Raw genomic sequence first — 15,763 nt, 5'->3', positions numbered from 1 at the left:
GAAACTTGCAGGACTAAGTAGATACCTAATTTAATTAATATTAAAAATTAACAGACAAGGTACCGTAAAATGGGGTGATTTAGAACAAATCAGAAATTCAAACCTCAATAAAAGTTTATTTTTATATGTAGCACGTCAATTTATATACTTGAAAAGTGTTCCGGTAGTATGACGAACGTTAGTTATCAATGATAATCTGTCGTTTAATTTAATATATTCAACGATAAACACAAAATAGTAGGAAATCCCACCTCATCCCGTAGTCGGGGTTAGGGGGGTTAGGAATTGAGTGAGATGGGACAATTGCTAGACTTGACACAATATTACAATAGCTTAAGTTCTCAAGAGAATAATGTATATACGTATTAACAATGTGATAACTCTGGTCTTAAAATACCATCTCACCCCCCTACCATTACCATCCCTCCTCACCCCATTCATAACCCAACTGCCCTCGTAGTCCCTACTCATCCCATTTTACGGTACATAAAGTTCGTTCTATTCATCCTATCCATATATTCCTACATATTATACCTAATGAAATGATAATAAAAATGTTCAGTGAAACTGGCTTTATATTCTTGCTTGTACCTATATAGAAATATAGGTACCTATTATACTTTTTAATTTGGATCTTAAAGGGATCGACTGCTGAAGAGTAGGTACACTGTTAAAGAGGAAAAAAATAATTTCTAAACACACCATTGTAATGTTAAGGTATAATTTATTTCATCTCTCCAATATCACAGACACGGTATTGTAACATTTGTAACTAAAACTAATAATACTAATACGTTTTATTCTAGGTATCCCATTTTAATTTAAGCCTCTTTGTCGTACTTAATTATTATATTATAGATACGTACCAACATGTTGGTATGTTATATAAACTGTGTAATTTTGGAGTCGTTGACATAACTGTTGTCTAAGGTTCAAATTAAATAAATGTTCAAATAAAATGCATGGTACTTGGGTCAGATTAAGTGATAAGTTAATCAAAATTAAATGCTGTAACTTTTGTATCGTAAACTGGGGTGACATTTAAATGTGGTGCTATTGAATAGATAAGTAACTATACATTTAGGTAGGTCAAGGTAGCCCCGTTTTCGTTAAAGTCAACCCCATGCCACAAACTTGAGGTACCGAGTCGCATTCGCCGACGGTAAAATGATTGGAATGTAAATTCTACTGATCTAATTTTAACGGCGCATTAAGTACCTCTATTTTGATAAATTTAATAAGAGAACATGTCTAATGTCAAAAAGTGATAAACTAATCCAGGGATTTCCAAACTACGGCTCGGTCGGTGGTAAACTGGAGTTACTTTGATTTGTGTCGTAGCATTGATCATCGATTTTTGAGAAATAGGGAGTTGGTTTTAGAACGCGAGTTTAGGTGTTTGACAACCTTAACAGATAATTATAGTAATTATACGCGATGGAAGCGCTTATGCCGGGGCTACACTAACGGGAAACGCCGGGAAACACCGTTTAATTATCGCGATAATTTACACTTTTCATACGGCCACACTGAGATTATCGCGATAATCAAATTAACGGCGTTTCCCGTTAGTGTGGCCCCGGCATTAGAAACCAATTTCCTTCTAGTTAAAAAAATGATGATCAATGTTAACCCATGAATCAAAGTAACACCAGTTTACCGGTAGCACAGCCTAGCTCCTGACAGCGACTGTCAAACGTAAATGCAAAGTTTTGACAAACACTCAAAAAGATTGGAGAGCCCTGAAACAGCCAATCAAATCGCGTTGTCCTTTTAGCCAATGAGCGTTCAGCATTTGCTTCCGTACTGTCTTGAGCAGTCGCCGGCGCCGCACATAAGTTTGCCACTACCGTGGCCATTTCTGTACGGCGCTTCGCCTATCCAGTTACCACTAAAAAAAAAAACAATGATGCATTTATTATTCAAAATAAGAGATCAGTTGATTAAGATCATTAATTCTTTATAAATATTGCGTGTCTATGCAAATACCATACTAACGGATGACTCACGTTAGACCGGGCCGTGTCCGGACCGGAGCTTCCGGCGCTTAGGTAAGTACTTTTATATGAGATGACAGGCGATCACGTGATGCTTTCCATAGAAAACGAAGCTCCGGAAACTCCGGCCCGGTCTAAAGTGAGTCATCCTTAACTCTTTATCTCGGGAGAGTCAGGAGTGTCGTATATATGTATGTAGTATTATGTAATAGAGACAGGTCGTATAAAACGGAGGTCCCAGCGCTTTATACAGGGTTAAATTTTTATCGGCTACAAATATAATGACCACCAAAAAATACTTTGGTACCCTAAATAAAAAAATCATGCCTACCAAAAAAAATTACTGAACACCAAAAAGATAAGACCTAAAAATACAAAAGTACCACCATTTTAATTACGACTGCACTTCAAATTGTATTCAAATACCAAATATATTGAATGATCACCAAAAATCATTAATGATCACCAAATCTTGAAGACCAAATTAATGCGATATTTTCACCTAAATAAACCACTATGATTACCAAAAAATGTATACATATTACCAAATAAAGTAAACTGATGCCAAAATTACTAGCCCCTCCCGCTCAACCCCCCGTACCCCGTACCGCATACCTACCTTACCTAATCTACTTTTCTAGTAGCATTTCGTTATGCTACTAGAAAAGTAAGTCAAACTGCTATCAGTTAAGTGGGTTAGGTTAGCACTGCGACCCTTACAGAAACGAAATGGTACTAGAAAAGTAGGTCAGGTTAGGTTTGAACTGCGACCTTTACAGAAACGAAATGCTACTATAAAAGTGGGTTAGTTTAGGTTACAACTGCGATCCTCACAGAATCGAAATGCTACTAAAAAAGTGGGCTAGGTTAAGTTTCAACTGCTACCCATACAGATACGAAATGCTACTAGAAAAGTGGGTTAGGTTAGGTCTGAACTGCGACCCATACAGAAACGAAATGCCAATAGAAAAGTGGGTTAGGTTTGCTATCCTATTAAAGCAAATGACTCCAAAATAATCATTCTTCTAGAAACGAAATGCTACTAGAAAAGTGGGTTAGGTTAGGTTTGAACTGCGCCCCATACAGAACCAAACTGCTATCAGAAAAGTGGGTTAGGTTAGGTTTGAACTGCGACCCTTACAGAAACCAAATGCTACTAGAAAAATGGGTTAGGTTAGGTTTGAACTGCGACCCTTACAGAAAAGAAATGCTACTAGAAAAGTGGGTTAGGTTAGGTTTGAACTGCGACCCTTACAGAAAAGAAATGCTACTAGAAAAGTGGGATAGGTTAGGTTTGAAATGCGACCCTTACAGAAAAGAAATGCTACTAGAAAAGTGGGTTAGGTTAGGTTTGAACTGCGACCCTTGCAGAAAAGAAATGCTACTAGAAAAGTGGGTTAGGTTAGGTTTGAACTGTGACCCTTACAGAAAAGAAATGCTACTAGAAAAGTGGGTTAGGTTAGGTTTGAACTGCGACCCTTGCAGAAAAGAAATGCTACTAGAAAAGTGGGTTAGGTTAGGTTTGAACTGCGACCCTTACAGAAAAAAAATGCTACTAGAAAAGTGGGCTAGGTTAGGTTTGAACTGCGACCCACACAGAAACGAAATGCTACTAGAAAAGTGGGTTACGTTAGGTTTGAACTGCGAACCTTGCAGAAAAGAAATGCTACTAGAAAAGTGGGTTAGGTTAGGTTTGAACTGCGACCCTTGCAGAAAAGAAATGCTACTAGAAAAGTGGGTTAGGTTAGGTTAGGTTTGAACTGCGACCCTTACAGAAACGAAATGCTACTAGAAAAGTGGGTTAGGTTAGGTTTGAACTGCGACCCTTACAGAAATAAAATGCTACTAGAAAAAGGTGACGAAGTGGATTAATTAATTTAATAGGATAACGATATATTAAATATTTGCACATTTTTAATTAAAATGTCGTTAAAATTTTGGTGGTCATTTACTAATTTTGGGTTTACAATGATTATTTTGGAGTCATTTGCTTTAATATGATATCAAGATTTAAAAATTTGGTTATAATTTTACATTAAAATGGAGTTCTAATTTTGGTGGTCATTTACTATTTTTGGGTTTACAATGATTATTTTGGTGTCATTTTCTTTAATAGGATAGCAAGATGTAAAAATTTGGTTATCATTTCACATTAAAATGGGGTTTGAAATTTGGTAATCATTTAGTATTTTTGGGTTAATAATGATTAGTTTGGTGTCATTTCCTTTAAAAGGATAGTAAAGTGTAATAAAATTGGTAATCATTTCACATTAAAATGGTGTTATAATTTTGGTGATCATTCATTATTTTAGGGTGGTAAAATAGATTTTTTTGGTATTAAATTTTACTAAATCTGGTGATCAGTTAAATAGCAGCCATTTTTATCATTTCATTAGCCATACTCTGTGTAGTGACTTTATAGGTCATAATGAACAACTTTTAGTATGGGACCAATGACGAAATCGCGAGTAAAAATTTGGCTGTTTCATACATGCCACGGCTGAGCTGATGTGATGTCGCTGATTTCTATGGGACAGCCAAATTTTTTTTCGCGATTTCGGCATTGGTCCCACAATAAAAGTTTTGCAGTATGTAATAATTTCACCTTGTATGATTAAGTACATAGTACTGGGACTTTTTTGAAAGTAAAGCCATTTAGTTACGACTCCGCTTTGACGTAGGTACCTAACTTAAGACGAAACGGGAGCTGAGCTAAAAGTCAATTTTGAGATTTCAAGCTGAATATACCCGTCGCTCTGACGGGGCGTGAGAGACTGTATTTGTGTGTGTAATGCACGCACACAGATGCGTACGCTTGCACCCGCGCGCGCCTCATTCCCGACAATTTGCAATGTTATTTTTCGTGCGTTACTGCCACGAGGCGTTCACTTATTACTTACTGTGTTGCGATTGAATTTTTTGACCCGGCTTACGTTTACGGAACTCGATAATCTTTCTACTACTGTGACTTGGCTTTGTTTACTTGACTTTGCTGATCAGCTTATTGTTTTGGACTCCGTGAGTTGTGGTTACCTATTGGACCGCACGCAATTCATCTACCTTTATTCAAGTAATTAAGCGTAATTAGCCGAAACCTTTATAAGAGTGTAATTCATAAGAAGTACATAAGATATAATTTATGTACTGGTTTGCTGTTAGCTTTTAATTGTATCACTTTACATATATGTTACTCAAATAACTAACACGGTTACACTGTTGTAAGAACATTATTTTTCAGGTAGGCCTTATTATACCTACTATAGGCCTTATTACCTCCTAGTACCTTAGTAGTGTAGTAGTAGTACTACTACGGAAATTGATTCAAAGACTCAAGACTGACTTAAGTGGCAGTAGGGTGTAGGGTTTTTTCTAGGCTTAATGAGTTCGCTGAAGCTTATTTTTTATACTTAGCGCACAGAACCACTAGTTTAACAGTATCAGCTCTAACCACATGTCACCATTTTGTCCTTTACGTAACAAACTCAGGGGCCCAGAATATCCGATGTACCTATCAAATCAAGGTTCTGTACCAAATAAGGCCCGGTTATTATAGTTCGTTATTTTTTAGCATTAGAAAGAAGGTAAACAATCATGACGTGTCTTTTTATTAATAATTATTGAAAAACGCTTTCAAAAATTAGTTTATATTACTTATGAAAGCAAAAGAATATAAAAAAGTATATGATTAATACATACATACATACATACATACAATCACGCCTATTTCCCGGAGGGGTAGGTAGGCAGAGACCACGGATTTCCACTTGCTACGATCCTGACATACCACTTTCGCTTCCTTCACATTCATAACATTCCTCATACACGCTCGCCGGTTTAGGGTGCTCTTGCTCATTAATATGATTAATATGATTTATAATTCTAACATATTTGCTATGACTTATTTTTCAATGGTAATTTTTAATAAGACATGTCAAAATCTGTTACCTTAATGCAAACAAAACGAACTTTAAGCGTGCTAACTTTCAAAATTTCATTTTTTATAAGATAGTATAAGTAGATGGGCAAAAATTTTGCGTCCATGTCCACCAGTGAGTAAGTGATTAAGATACCTAAACATTTAACTTTATAATGTAAAATGATATAATTTACTAACCTACTCGTTTAATTTCAGGTAGGTTGAATAAGGAACCAAGTAACCATGGGGAGGAGCAGTATTTACTAAAATTTTCTTTTTGGGTCTTCAGAGTGTATCGTTTCCTTTTTTTTGCACATATTACACTTAAATATATATTCTCTGTGTAAACCCTTACGTCTTTCAATGACAAAGGCAAGATCAGCAAATGTACAATTTGTATGATCGTGCCTGATATTTGAGATCACAGAAAATAAATATTTTAAATCCACTATTCTGCGACCTTCTAAAATTTTGTTTTATCATGATTCATAATCAAAAAGCTCGGATTCAATAGTCATATCAAACGTCGATTATGCAGTTGATGATGAGCTTGCATTTTCTACCATTGGTGCTGCAAATGCATCAACCGGTGGCGATAAACTTTGCCCTCTTGTAAAACAAATTACTATTGTGATTGTGTCCAGCAAAAGGCCAAAATTCGGTTTACTTTCCTGTTTAAAATATTACTAATTTATTCATATTTCAGATTAGGTACATAGGTAACTGTCTGAATGTTACAATGCCAGCTGGCAAATTTTATCACATTTGTTTGTTTGGTAGTCATGGTAACATTCACTTACATTGATATCCTTATTAAGATCTGTATCTTATTATCCAGACCTTAAAATATTGCCACCGTTGCCCTTTAAAAAAATACTGTTTAAATAATTGGCTACTCAAACAATGCTTCTATAGTATAAATAATGACTACACAAAAATGGGTAGTATTGTATATAATGCACGAAATAAGGCCCGATTCTTAAGCGGGTTTAAATTTTGAGGCCATGTCCGCTAATACTATAGACAAAATATAAAGTTTAATAAACACAAAAAAAAAAAACATTGATGGGCCTTATTTTATAATTTATGCCTTACTTTGTAATTTAAAGTAGAGTTAGGCCAAGAAAAATCTATAGCGATTTTGATAGAACACGCAGTGCAAGTATTATTTCAAACGTCGCTTCTATGAAATTATGACATATAAATAACACTTGCACTGCGTGTGCTATCAAAATTGCTGTAGACTTTTCTTGGTCTTACTCTAAAATATTCTTTATTACACCACAAACATAAAAACAAATTTAAAAAAAACCGGCGAAGTGCAAGTCGGACTCGCACACGAAGGGTTCCGTACCATTATTTATAAAAACGGTCACCCATCCAAGTACTGACCCTGCCCGACGTTGCTTAACTTCGGTCAAAAATCACGTTTGTTGTATGGGAGGCCCCACTAAAATTTTTATTTTATCCTGTTTTTAGTATTTGTTGTTATAGCGGCAACAGAAATAAATCATCTGTGAAAATTTCAACTGTCTAGCTATCACGGTTCGTGAGATACAGCCTGGTGACAGACGGACGGACGGACAGCGGAATCTTAGTAATAGGGTCCCGTGTTTTACCCTTTGGGTACGGAACCCTAAAACCGATTTACAATGTAGATAAAGGTAGCAACAGGCGGTCTTATCGCTGTTAGTTCTTATTCTTCGTTTGTTTAGCATTAGAGTGAAGGTGACGTGTCTTTTTTAAGCAAGCAAACGTATAATTATTTAGCTTTTTTTGTAATAGTTATGTACTTAGTGGTTAATATTAGTATTTACTATTTTTTTTTCAATAATGCTTAAAAACGAAGTATAGACATGACAACCAAATATTAACGCCATTGTAGGGCAGGATATACAGAACATGAATCATTAGTACTGTCACGCTCCGTGATTGTTGAGCCATTTAGGGTTCTAGCTAAATTGGACATTCCATAGAGCACGAGTAAGTATGGAACAACCAATTCAGCTAGGACCCTAAATTGCTCGACAATTACGAAGCGTGCCTGTAGGTACCTAAAAATTTTGTTAACCCATTTTAACCATGCAATAAAATATTTTTGATTTTGATTTCTAATTTGAAATATTAGAATCAAAAAGTTCATAATAGATTGTATATCATAACTACAAAAATGTGTTCCCTACTCTCAACCCAAAACCCCTTGTATCTTAGGATCTAGATATTTTCACACAAGACGGTTTATCGATAACTTCTTACATCACTAGATTATCGACATTAAATGTCGACTATTGCCCATCACTTTTCTGGCTGTGTACGTATTTAGAAACTTGACTCCGCCCCTAAAATTAGTGCGATAGGGACAACTGCAGCTGAGGCGAAAAATCCTGCGTAAAAATGACAAAAATCGAGGTTTCGTAGTCCTCTTTTTCCTCCCCCAAAACTTAACCAATCGTAACCAAATTTGGAAATCTAAATGATTATGAAATTATCTGTGTCGGACCGTTTTGCTTTTTTGGCTAATTGATATCAGTTTTGAATACCACGCCTCTCATTGCGGCATAGTCTATTAGGCCATTTTGGCCGTTTTTGAAGGGCTCTAGCGTCTTAAAAAACAAAAATATCAAAAAAAGCAAAACGGTCCGACACAGATATTGACAATATTAATCTGTGTTGAAAAAATCATTGCTCTAGCTTCAAAAACCACGGAGGAAAACGAGGACTACGTTTGTATGGAGGAATGACCACTCCTGTTGGCTCTTAATTGAGTAAAAAAAAAGAAGCACTTTATTATTACAATCTGGTCTCCATCAAAACAATAACAATAAGGAATTGTGTCATCAATAGAAGGTTACAACTTAATTAACCTCCTAAATAGTCTGTAGATTAAGATCTTTATAATCTTACATCATATTTCCTGGTTTAAGAAATAAAAGATGTAATTTTTAATTGCAGTTAATAATAGCTAATGGTTACCTAGTAGTTCAATAGTGCGAATTTCAAAGCAGAGGATTCATTGACATGTAGCTAAGGACGGGCGGCGCCCTACGGGCAATAAGAATGGGATAAGCACAACGGTGTTCCACCGCTACAACGCGATTGGTTGATGAGTTCGCATTACGCGCGCGATTGATCGCAACTAGAATGGTTCGAATCCGTGAGTGACACCGCTGAACTAGCACCATTCTTAGTGCCCGTAAGTCCCGTCCTTAGATATAGGTATGTCAATGCACACAACGGGTAGTGCGGTCGGAATTGTATGAGTATATATGAAGGGGGAAATATTAAACTATATTTTCCAAAAAGGAAAACTAAGTGAGACAACCTGGCCTAAGAACAAAGCTTGATTTCCCCTCTTTGGCTCCATGACAATAGTTTTCGTCAAAACCCAGGACTCCATTCAAATGCAACCAGGAAAATACTTAAATGAGGAAAATATCGTCAGATGAAAACCAACACTCAGTAATTACTACCACAAATTCAGAGCCATATTGAACCGTACTATGAACAGAACAAGATTGATTTGTTTACCTAAATATTTTTTATGCAATTATTAGTGAGTTTTGGTTGTCACCTAGCTACGAGTATTTATAAGTTTTTTCCAGTTATAACTTTGTTAGGAGAAAAAAAAAATTTTTTTTTAAATATAGTCACGCCTTTTTCTACTGACAAAATAAGAAAAAAATATATAATTACGCTGGTCCGTAGTTGCAGACAACTGTAAATTTGTTCCAGTCTCCGTCGTGATTTTGTGACACTGCACAACCGACGTATGTAGAATCGGACCATATCATCTGTAAATAAACAATTTTATTTTGAATTATTCTTTATTAACAAAAATACTAAAAAATAAGACAACAACGACACCCTCTATCCCTCTAATAACAACACCAACAACGGCCTCTTAATATCAAAGTAAATATAGAAAATGTGACAAAACAGAACCTGCTCTGTAGGTTTAGTCAGGGGTGGGCAAACCACGGCTCGCGAGCAGCAAATGCGGCTCTTTTAGTGAGGTGCAGCTCTTTGAAATGCCGGAAGGATGATTTTATACAGTTTCTTTTTCAAGAAGTTTAACTGGCCGTCTTATTTTCTTATATATTTTTTTCATTAGCATAATAAAAGCCAATAGCTGGTATTGTCGTTTGGCACTATTAACCGACTCCCGTGAAGTGCCTTTTATACATATGAAGTACCTACATATTGAAATTGTAACTAATTACTTATAGGTTGGTTGGTTAGGTATAGGTACTATAGGTAGGTTGAAATGTGGATAATGGAACCGCCGCAATAGCGTATGGACCTATCCTATCCACTACTTTAGTTATAAGAACGAGAATTTGCCTCTTAGTTTATGAATAAAACGTTAAGGACATATATTTTTAACACTCCTAAAGCGCACCTGGGTGTAGTGTCCAATCTCCTTGCTGCTTGTAAAATCAGACCCCTTTAAGGGTCCGAAGGTATCCCTAGTAGCATTTTCGTTGGGGCCCACGGTGCCAACGGTAGGGAAAACGTTGGGATGAGGTTCGTTCCGTAGCCAACATTAATTTTGTATTGGCCCACCATCGCATTTACCAACATTCGCTGTGGCACAGATGCCCAACAATGGGCCTTTGTGTATTTTGGTACCGTTGGCTAAACAACGATAATATTCGTTGGCCCAATGATGACATATATCGCATTTACCAACATTGGCAGTGGCAGTGATGCCCAACAATGGGCCTTTGTGTATTTTGCTACCGTTCGCTAAACAACGATAACAGTCGTTGGCCCAATGGTGACGAATACCGCATTTACCAACATTGGCTGTGGCACGGATGCCCAACAATGGGCCTTTGTGTATTTTGGTAACGTTGGCTAGTCAAGGATATCATCCGATGGCCCAATGATGACAAATATCGCATTTACCAACATTGGCTGTGGCACTGATACCCAACAATGGGCCATTGTTTATTTGGTAACGTTGGCTAATCGGCGATATCATCCGATGGCCCAATGACGACAAATATCGCATTTACCAACATTGGCTGTAGCATTGATGCCCAACAATGGGCCTTTGTGTATTTTGGTAACGTTGGCTAATCAACGATATCATCCGATGGCCCAATGATGACAAATATCGTATTTACCAACATTGGCTGTGGCACTGATACCCAACAATGGGCCATTGTTTATTTTGGTAACGTTGGCTGATCGACGATATCATCCGATGGCCCAATGACAACAAATATCGCATTTACCAACATTGGCTGTAGCATTGATGCCCAACAATGGGCCTTTGTGTATTTTGGTAACGTTGGCTAATCAACGATATCATCCGATGGCCCAATGATGACAAAAATCGCATTTACCAACATTGGCTGTGGCACTGATGCCCAACAATGGGCCATTGTTTATTTTGGTAACGTTGGCTAATCAACGATATCATCCGATGGCCCAATGACGACAAATATCACATTTACCAACATTGGCTGTAGCATTGATGCCCAACAACGGGCCTTTGTTTATTTTGGTAACGTTGGCTAATCAACGATATCATCCGATGGCCCAATGACGACAAATATCGCATTTACCAACATTGACTGTAGCATTGATGCCCAACAATAGGCCTTTGTGTATTTTGGTAACGTTGGCTAATCAACGATATCATCCGATGGCCCAATGATGACAAATATCGCATTTACCAACATTGACTGTGGCACTGATGCCCAACAATGGGCCTTTGTTTATTTTGGTAACGTTGGCTAATCAACGATATCATACGATGGCCCAATGACGACAAATATCGCATTTACCAACATTGGCTGTAGCATTGAGGCCCAACAATGGGCCTTTGTGTATTTTGCTACCGTTCGCTAAACAACGATAACATTCGTTGGCCCAATGGTGACGAATACGGCATTTACCAACATTGGCTGTGGCACGGATGCCCAACAATGGGCCTTTGTGTATTTTGGTAACGTTGGCTAGTCAAAGATATCATCCGATGGCCCAATTATGACAAATATCGTATTTACCAACATTGGCTGTGGCACTGACGCCTAACAATAGGCCTTTGTGTATTTTGGTACCGGTGGCTAAACAACGATAACATTCGTTGGCCCAGTGAGCACAAATATCGCATTTACCAACATTGGCTGTGGTACTGATGCCCAACAATACCAGTTGAGTTTGCTTGTGGCGTCACTAGATGGCGTTACTGTCTCCAAACATCGAAGTTATAGTTATTTTCTCGATTATTCCGGATATAATCATAATATTTTTTAAAAGTAACTTATAAATCTAATAGCTATAACTATAAAATTTATACATAAATTTAAAAAATTGTATTTTACCAACATTTTCTCAATTTAAATCTCAAAAAACATAAATCTCGCTTACGAAGTTTCGAAGTGCGGTTAGTATATATACAAATTAGAGTGTATAGTAAGTGTACTTGCTTCGGCAGTACATATACTAAAATTGGAACGATACAGAGAAGATCAACAACAACTGCTGCCTAGACTAGGGCCTTCATGTGGATACAACCAATGCCTACCGTAGTGTAATTGTAATATTTATCAGCAAAGGCCCAACGTCGTATTACACAACCACTTACTTAACGTAGGGTAACTGTAGGACTCGTAAACAAAAGCCCATTACATAACTAGACTGTAGGCACACTATAAATTACACAACTATTTACCTACGGTAGTATTGTAAGAATCCTACACAAGGCCCAACGTTAAAGTTACAATGTTGGCCCTTTGTGGGACAAGCTGTGTTGGGCCTTCAACCTGGTGCACGACTACCTACCGACCTACCTGACTTGCCGTTGGGTAATTGTTGAATTTGCAAACAGAAGCACAACGAAAAAATTGCCCTTTTTTATTTTTTTGCAGTTGGCCCTACAGCAAGCCATACGGCCAAATGTAACAATTAACCAACCATCAAACAAATGTGTATAGGGCCCAACCAAAACCACCACCGTTGAATAATTGTATGATTTATTTAAATAGGCCCAACGAAAAAATTACTCTAATGGCCCTCTGTTGGGAATCTTCGGGAGGGCCTTTGTCGAGGGCCCTCCAGCAAATCGTACGGCCAAATGTAACAATTAACCAACCATCAAACAAATGTGTATAGGCCCAACCACGGCCCAACCAAAACCACCACCGTTGAATAATTGTATGATTTATTTAAATAGGCCCAACGAAAAAATTACTCTTATGGCCCTCTGTTGGGAATCTTCGGGAGGGCCTTTGTCGAGGGCCCTCCAGCAAATCGTACGGCCAAATATAACGGTTGCCCAACTAATACGTAAACAAAGGCCCAACAAAATCCCTACAAGAAAATGCTATTAGGGATAGTCCTTGTACTCTTCAAACCACGACTTTAGAGCGTTATCCACGTTCAATTTGTACGATTTGTCTGTGGTCATATACCAGTAGAGATTCTCGCCCGTTTGGTACTTTCCGGATCCTGAACAAAAATAAGAAAAATCATAAACGCATTTAAAGAGTCTCGGGAGAGAATGAATGGGAAAGGCTCAAAAAGAAATGTTTTAATTTAAGAATTATAAACAGTTTTTTTTAATTATATCCTTTCTAATTATCTTTTGTTTATTATCATACGAGCCTTGTAATATTATTAACGCCTACTTAATAAAATAAACTGCAAATACATCCATTACTTAATTGCTTAATAATTGATAACAGTTGTTTGGATTCTTCCATCAAATTATCGACGTGAGCAGAGCTATTAGCACAGAATCTGACATCTAAGATTAATAATTGGTCAATATAATTATGTTGTAGTAGGGTAATAATGACAATATTAACATCAAAATACTCACCGACTGTTCTATCAGGGTTATGGCCGGAAGGATTTGTGGAAGCCCAATGCGCCGCCTTAGCGGCTAGTTCTTCGTCCCAAATCTGTTAAAGTGTGATTGCCATTAGTTACTAAATTAGATTAAATACATATATTAATAGGTTTATTATGAGTTGAAAATAATTATTAGGCCAATCTAACATCGAATCTAACGCAACGAAACTAATACGCGACGAAACGTATCTAGTAAACCTACACAAATAAGAAATAGATTTCCTTTGGTTATTCCGTTCTGATGCCAATTGGTGCTTGTTTGCAAGTTGTTACCGCTCTGTCCACTCATGCTTATTTTTGAGTTAAGCAAATTAATGATTTTAAAATCGAACTACAGGAGAGTGGTTCCAAAAGTTGAATCTTGCATGGGTATTGCAGGGGTTTCGAATAAGACGAGGGAAATAAACTTGCAGCGAGTTGTAAAGTAAGATCTATATATTCAAACGTGCCATAAAAATAGGCTAGAAATAAATAAGCGATAAGAAGGAATAACGAGGTGAGGGACGAGTTATTCTTGTAAAAGAAAATAAGGACCCAATTGAAATAGTGTAGGGACCGACTATAAAATAATTAGGCACTGACACGATACTACTATATTAATCGTTAATAAAACCATCTTAGATCTAATCTGAGATTAAGTAGGTACCTACATAACTTTAACTTCACTTTAACTTGTACAGGTGCATATTTTAAAATAACACTTCTAAAGTCATGCAAAAATATACTTACCATTGACTTCATCTTTTCAGCGCTTGGTTGACTGTTTATTTTGCCATTTGCCACTTCGAGGCGCCTTGAATTGTGACCATCCACAAATTGGTGAATTTGCTGACACGACAAATTTAGCACTGAAATTAAAAATATATTGTTGATATTAAGGTAAACTATTATGTAAAGTCTACTTCATGTGACTGATGTTGTCAATTAACCGGCTTCGATTTTTGAGACATCCTATACAAATAGTTAACGAATTAAAGATTCCGTTCAGTCCAAACCATTTATTCCATGTTCAAGTTTAGGTAAATTATGAAACTGAATGGGAAAAAATGTATTTCGTTTTGGGCCCTCTTTATACTAAAATATCAAAATTAATTAGATACTAATTAGGTACAAAGATAAATAAAAACAACGTACGTTTGCATTGCGCTACTTGCGCTAGGCCGATAATGGTAAAAAATACGAGCACACGAAAAACCATTGTTTCAACAACTGTCGCTTGCCGGTGTTGAATGTTGACTGTGATTTTGATTGCGAGTCGTTTAGTGCTATACCGTACCGTAGTGTTTTTATATTCTAGAGTAAACAGTAAGTGAGTAATGCATACAAGTCTGTTGTGACGATTTTACAACGCAGGAAACTTTGACTAATTTTATAGGGTTGTCAAAACGTACGTCAATCAATCAATTGCAGGACTCGTAATAATTTTAAGGAATAGCCGCAAATCATAAGCTTTAAGAATTTCAAAGAGCCGCCTCACTGTAACTTTATATTTTCGGGAAACTAAAAGAGCCACATGCAAATCACAAACCACGATTTGCAACCCCTGATTTGTCCAATACGCTCTAAAATCAGAATTTGATCCTTATCAATTATATCCTTACCTATATGTGTAAGGTCAGGTGGGGTCCGACTCCGAAGATTCCCTATGTTTCTCTTTCTTCACCTGAGCTCAATAATATGTCTAATTGCAACTAAAGTGACGTGATGATACTGATGATAATAGGTAAACATATTCTGAATGTTATCTCTTTTAACCCCCAATGAGAAAAGTGGATAGGCATTAACCCAATTTTTTTTTTCAATTTTTTAACAAGCAGATACGTCTGCGAGCGATATTCCAAATTTTATATTAAAGGACAAAATGGAAAAATTTACGCTTCCGGCAGGACTTGAACCCGCATCCAAGATGTAATTGTCTTTCGGTAGATGTCGCTATACGCCACCCCAAAGGCGTGTTTACATAAAGAAAGGAATGGAAAGATTT

General features: G+C 36.9%; 1 protein-coding gene across 1 annotated transcript in view; it reads right to left on the bottom strand.

Moving 5' to 3' along the window:
* The window catches only part of LOC134792106 (venom allergen 5.02-like), a 197,619-nt gene extending 182,451 nt beyond the window's left edge, over positions 1-15,168 (bottom strand). The window contains exons 1-7 of the mRNA XM_063763296.1: positions 14,914-15,168; positions 14,509-14,627; positions 13,748-13,829; positions 13,254-13,374; positions 10,313-10,370; positions 9,607-9,704; positions 795-1,891 (exon numbers count right to left, since the gene is read on the bottom strand). Of these exons, the coding sequence (XP_063619366.1) occupies positions 1,789-1,891; positions 9,607-9,704; positions 10,313-10,370; positions 13,254-13,374; positions 13,748-13,829; positions 14,509-14,627; positions 14,914-14,977 (645 nt within the window). The 5' untranslated portion in view covers positions 14,978-15,168 and the 3' untranslated portion in view covers positions 795-1,788. The remainder of the gene's footprint in view (positions 1-794; positions 1,892-9,606; positions 9,705-10,312; positions 10,371-13,253; positions 13,375-13,747; positions 13,830-14,508; positions 14,628-14,913) is intronic.
* Positions 15,169-15,763: the final 595 nt, after the last annotated feature.

This window comes from Cydia splendana, chromosome 7, assembly GCF_910591565.1.
Source record: "Cydia splendana chromosome 7, ilCydSple1.2, whole genome shotgun sequence".
NCBI lineage: Eukaryota > Metazoa > Arthropoda > Insecta > Lepidoptera > Tortricidae > Cydia > Cydia splendana.
The sequence above is the reverse complement of the archived record's forward strand: the minus strand, read 5'-3'. Positions and strand labels throughout refer to the sequence as shown.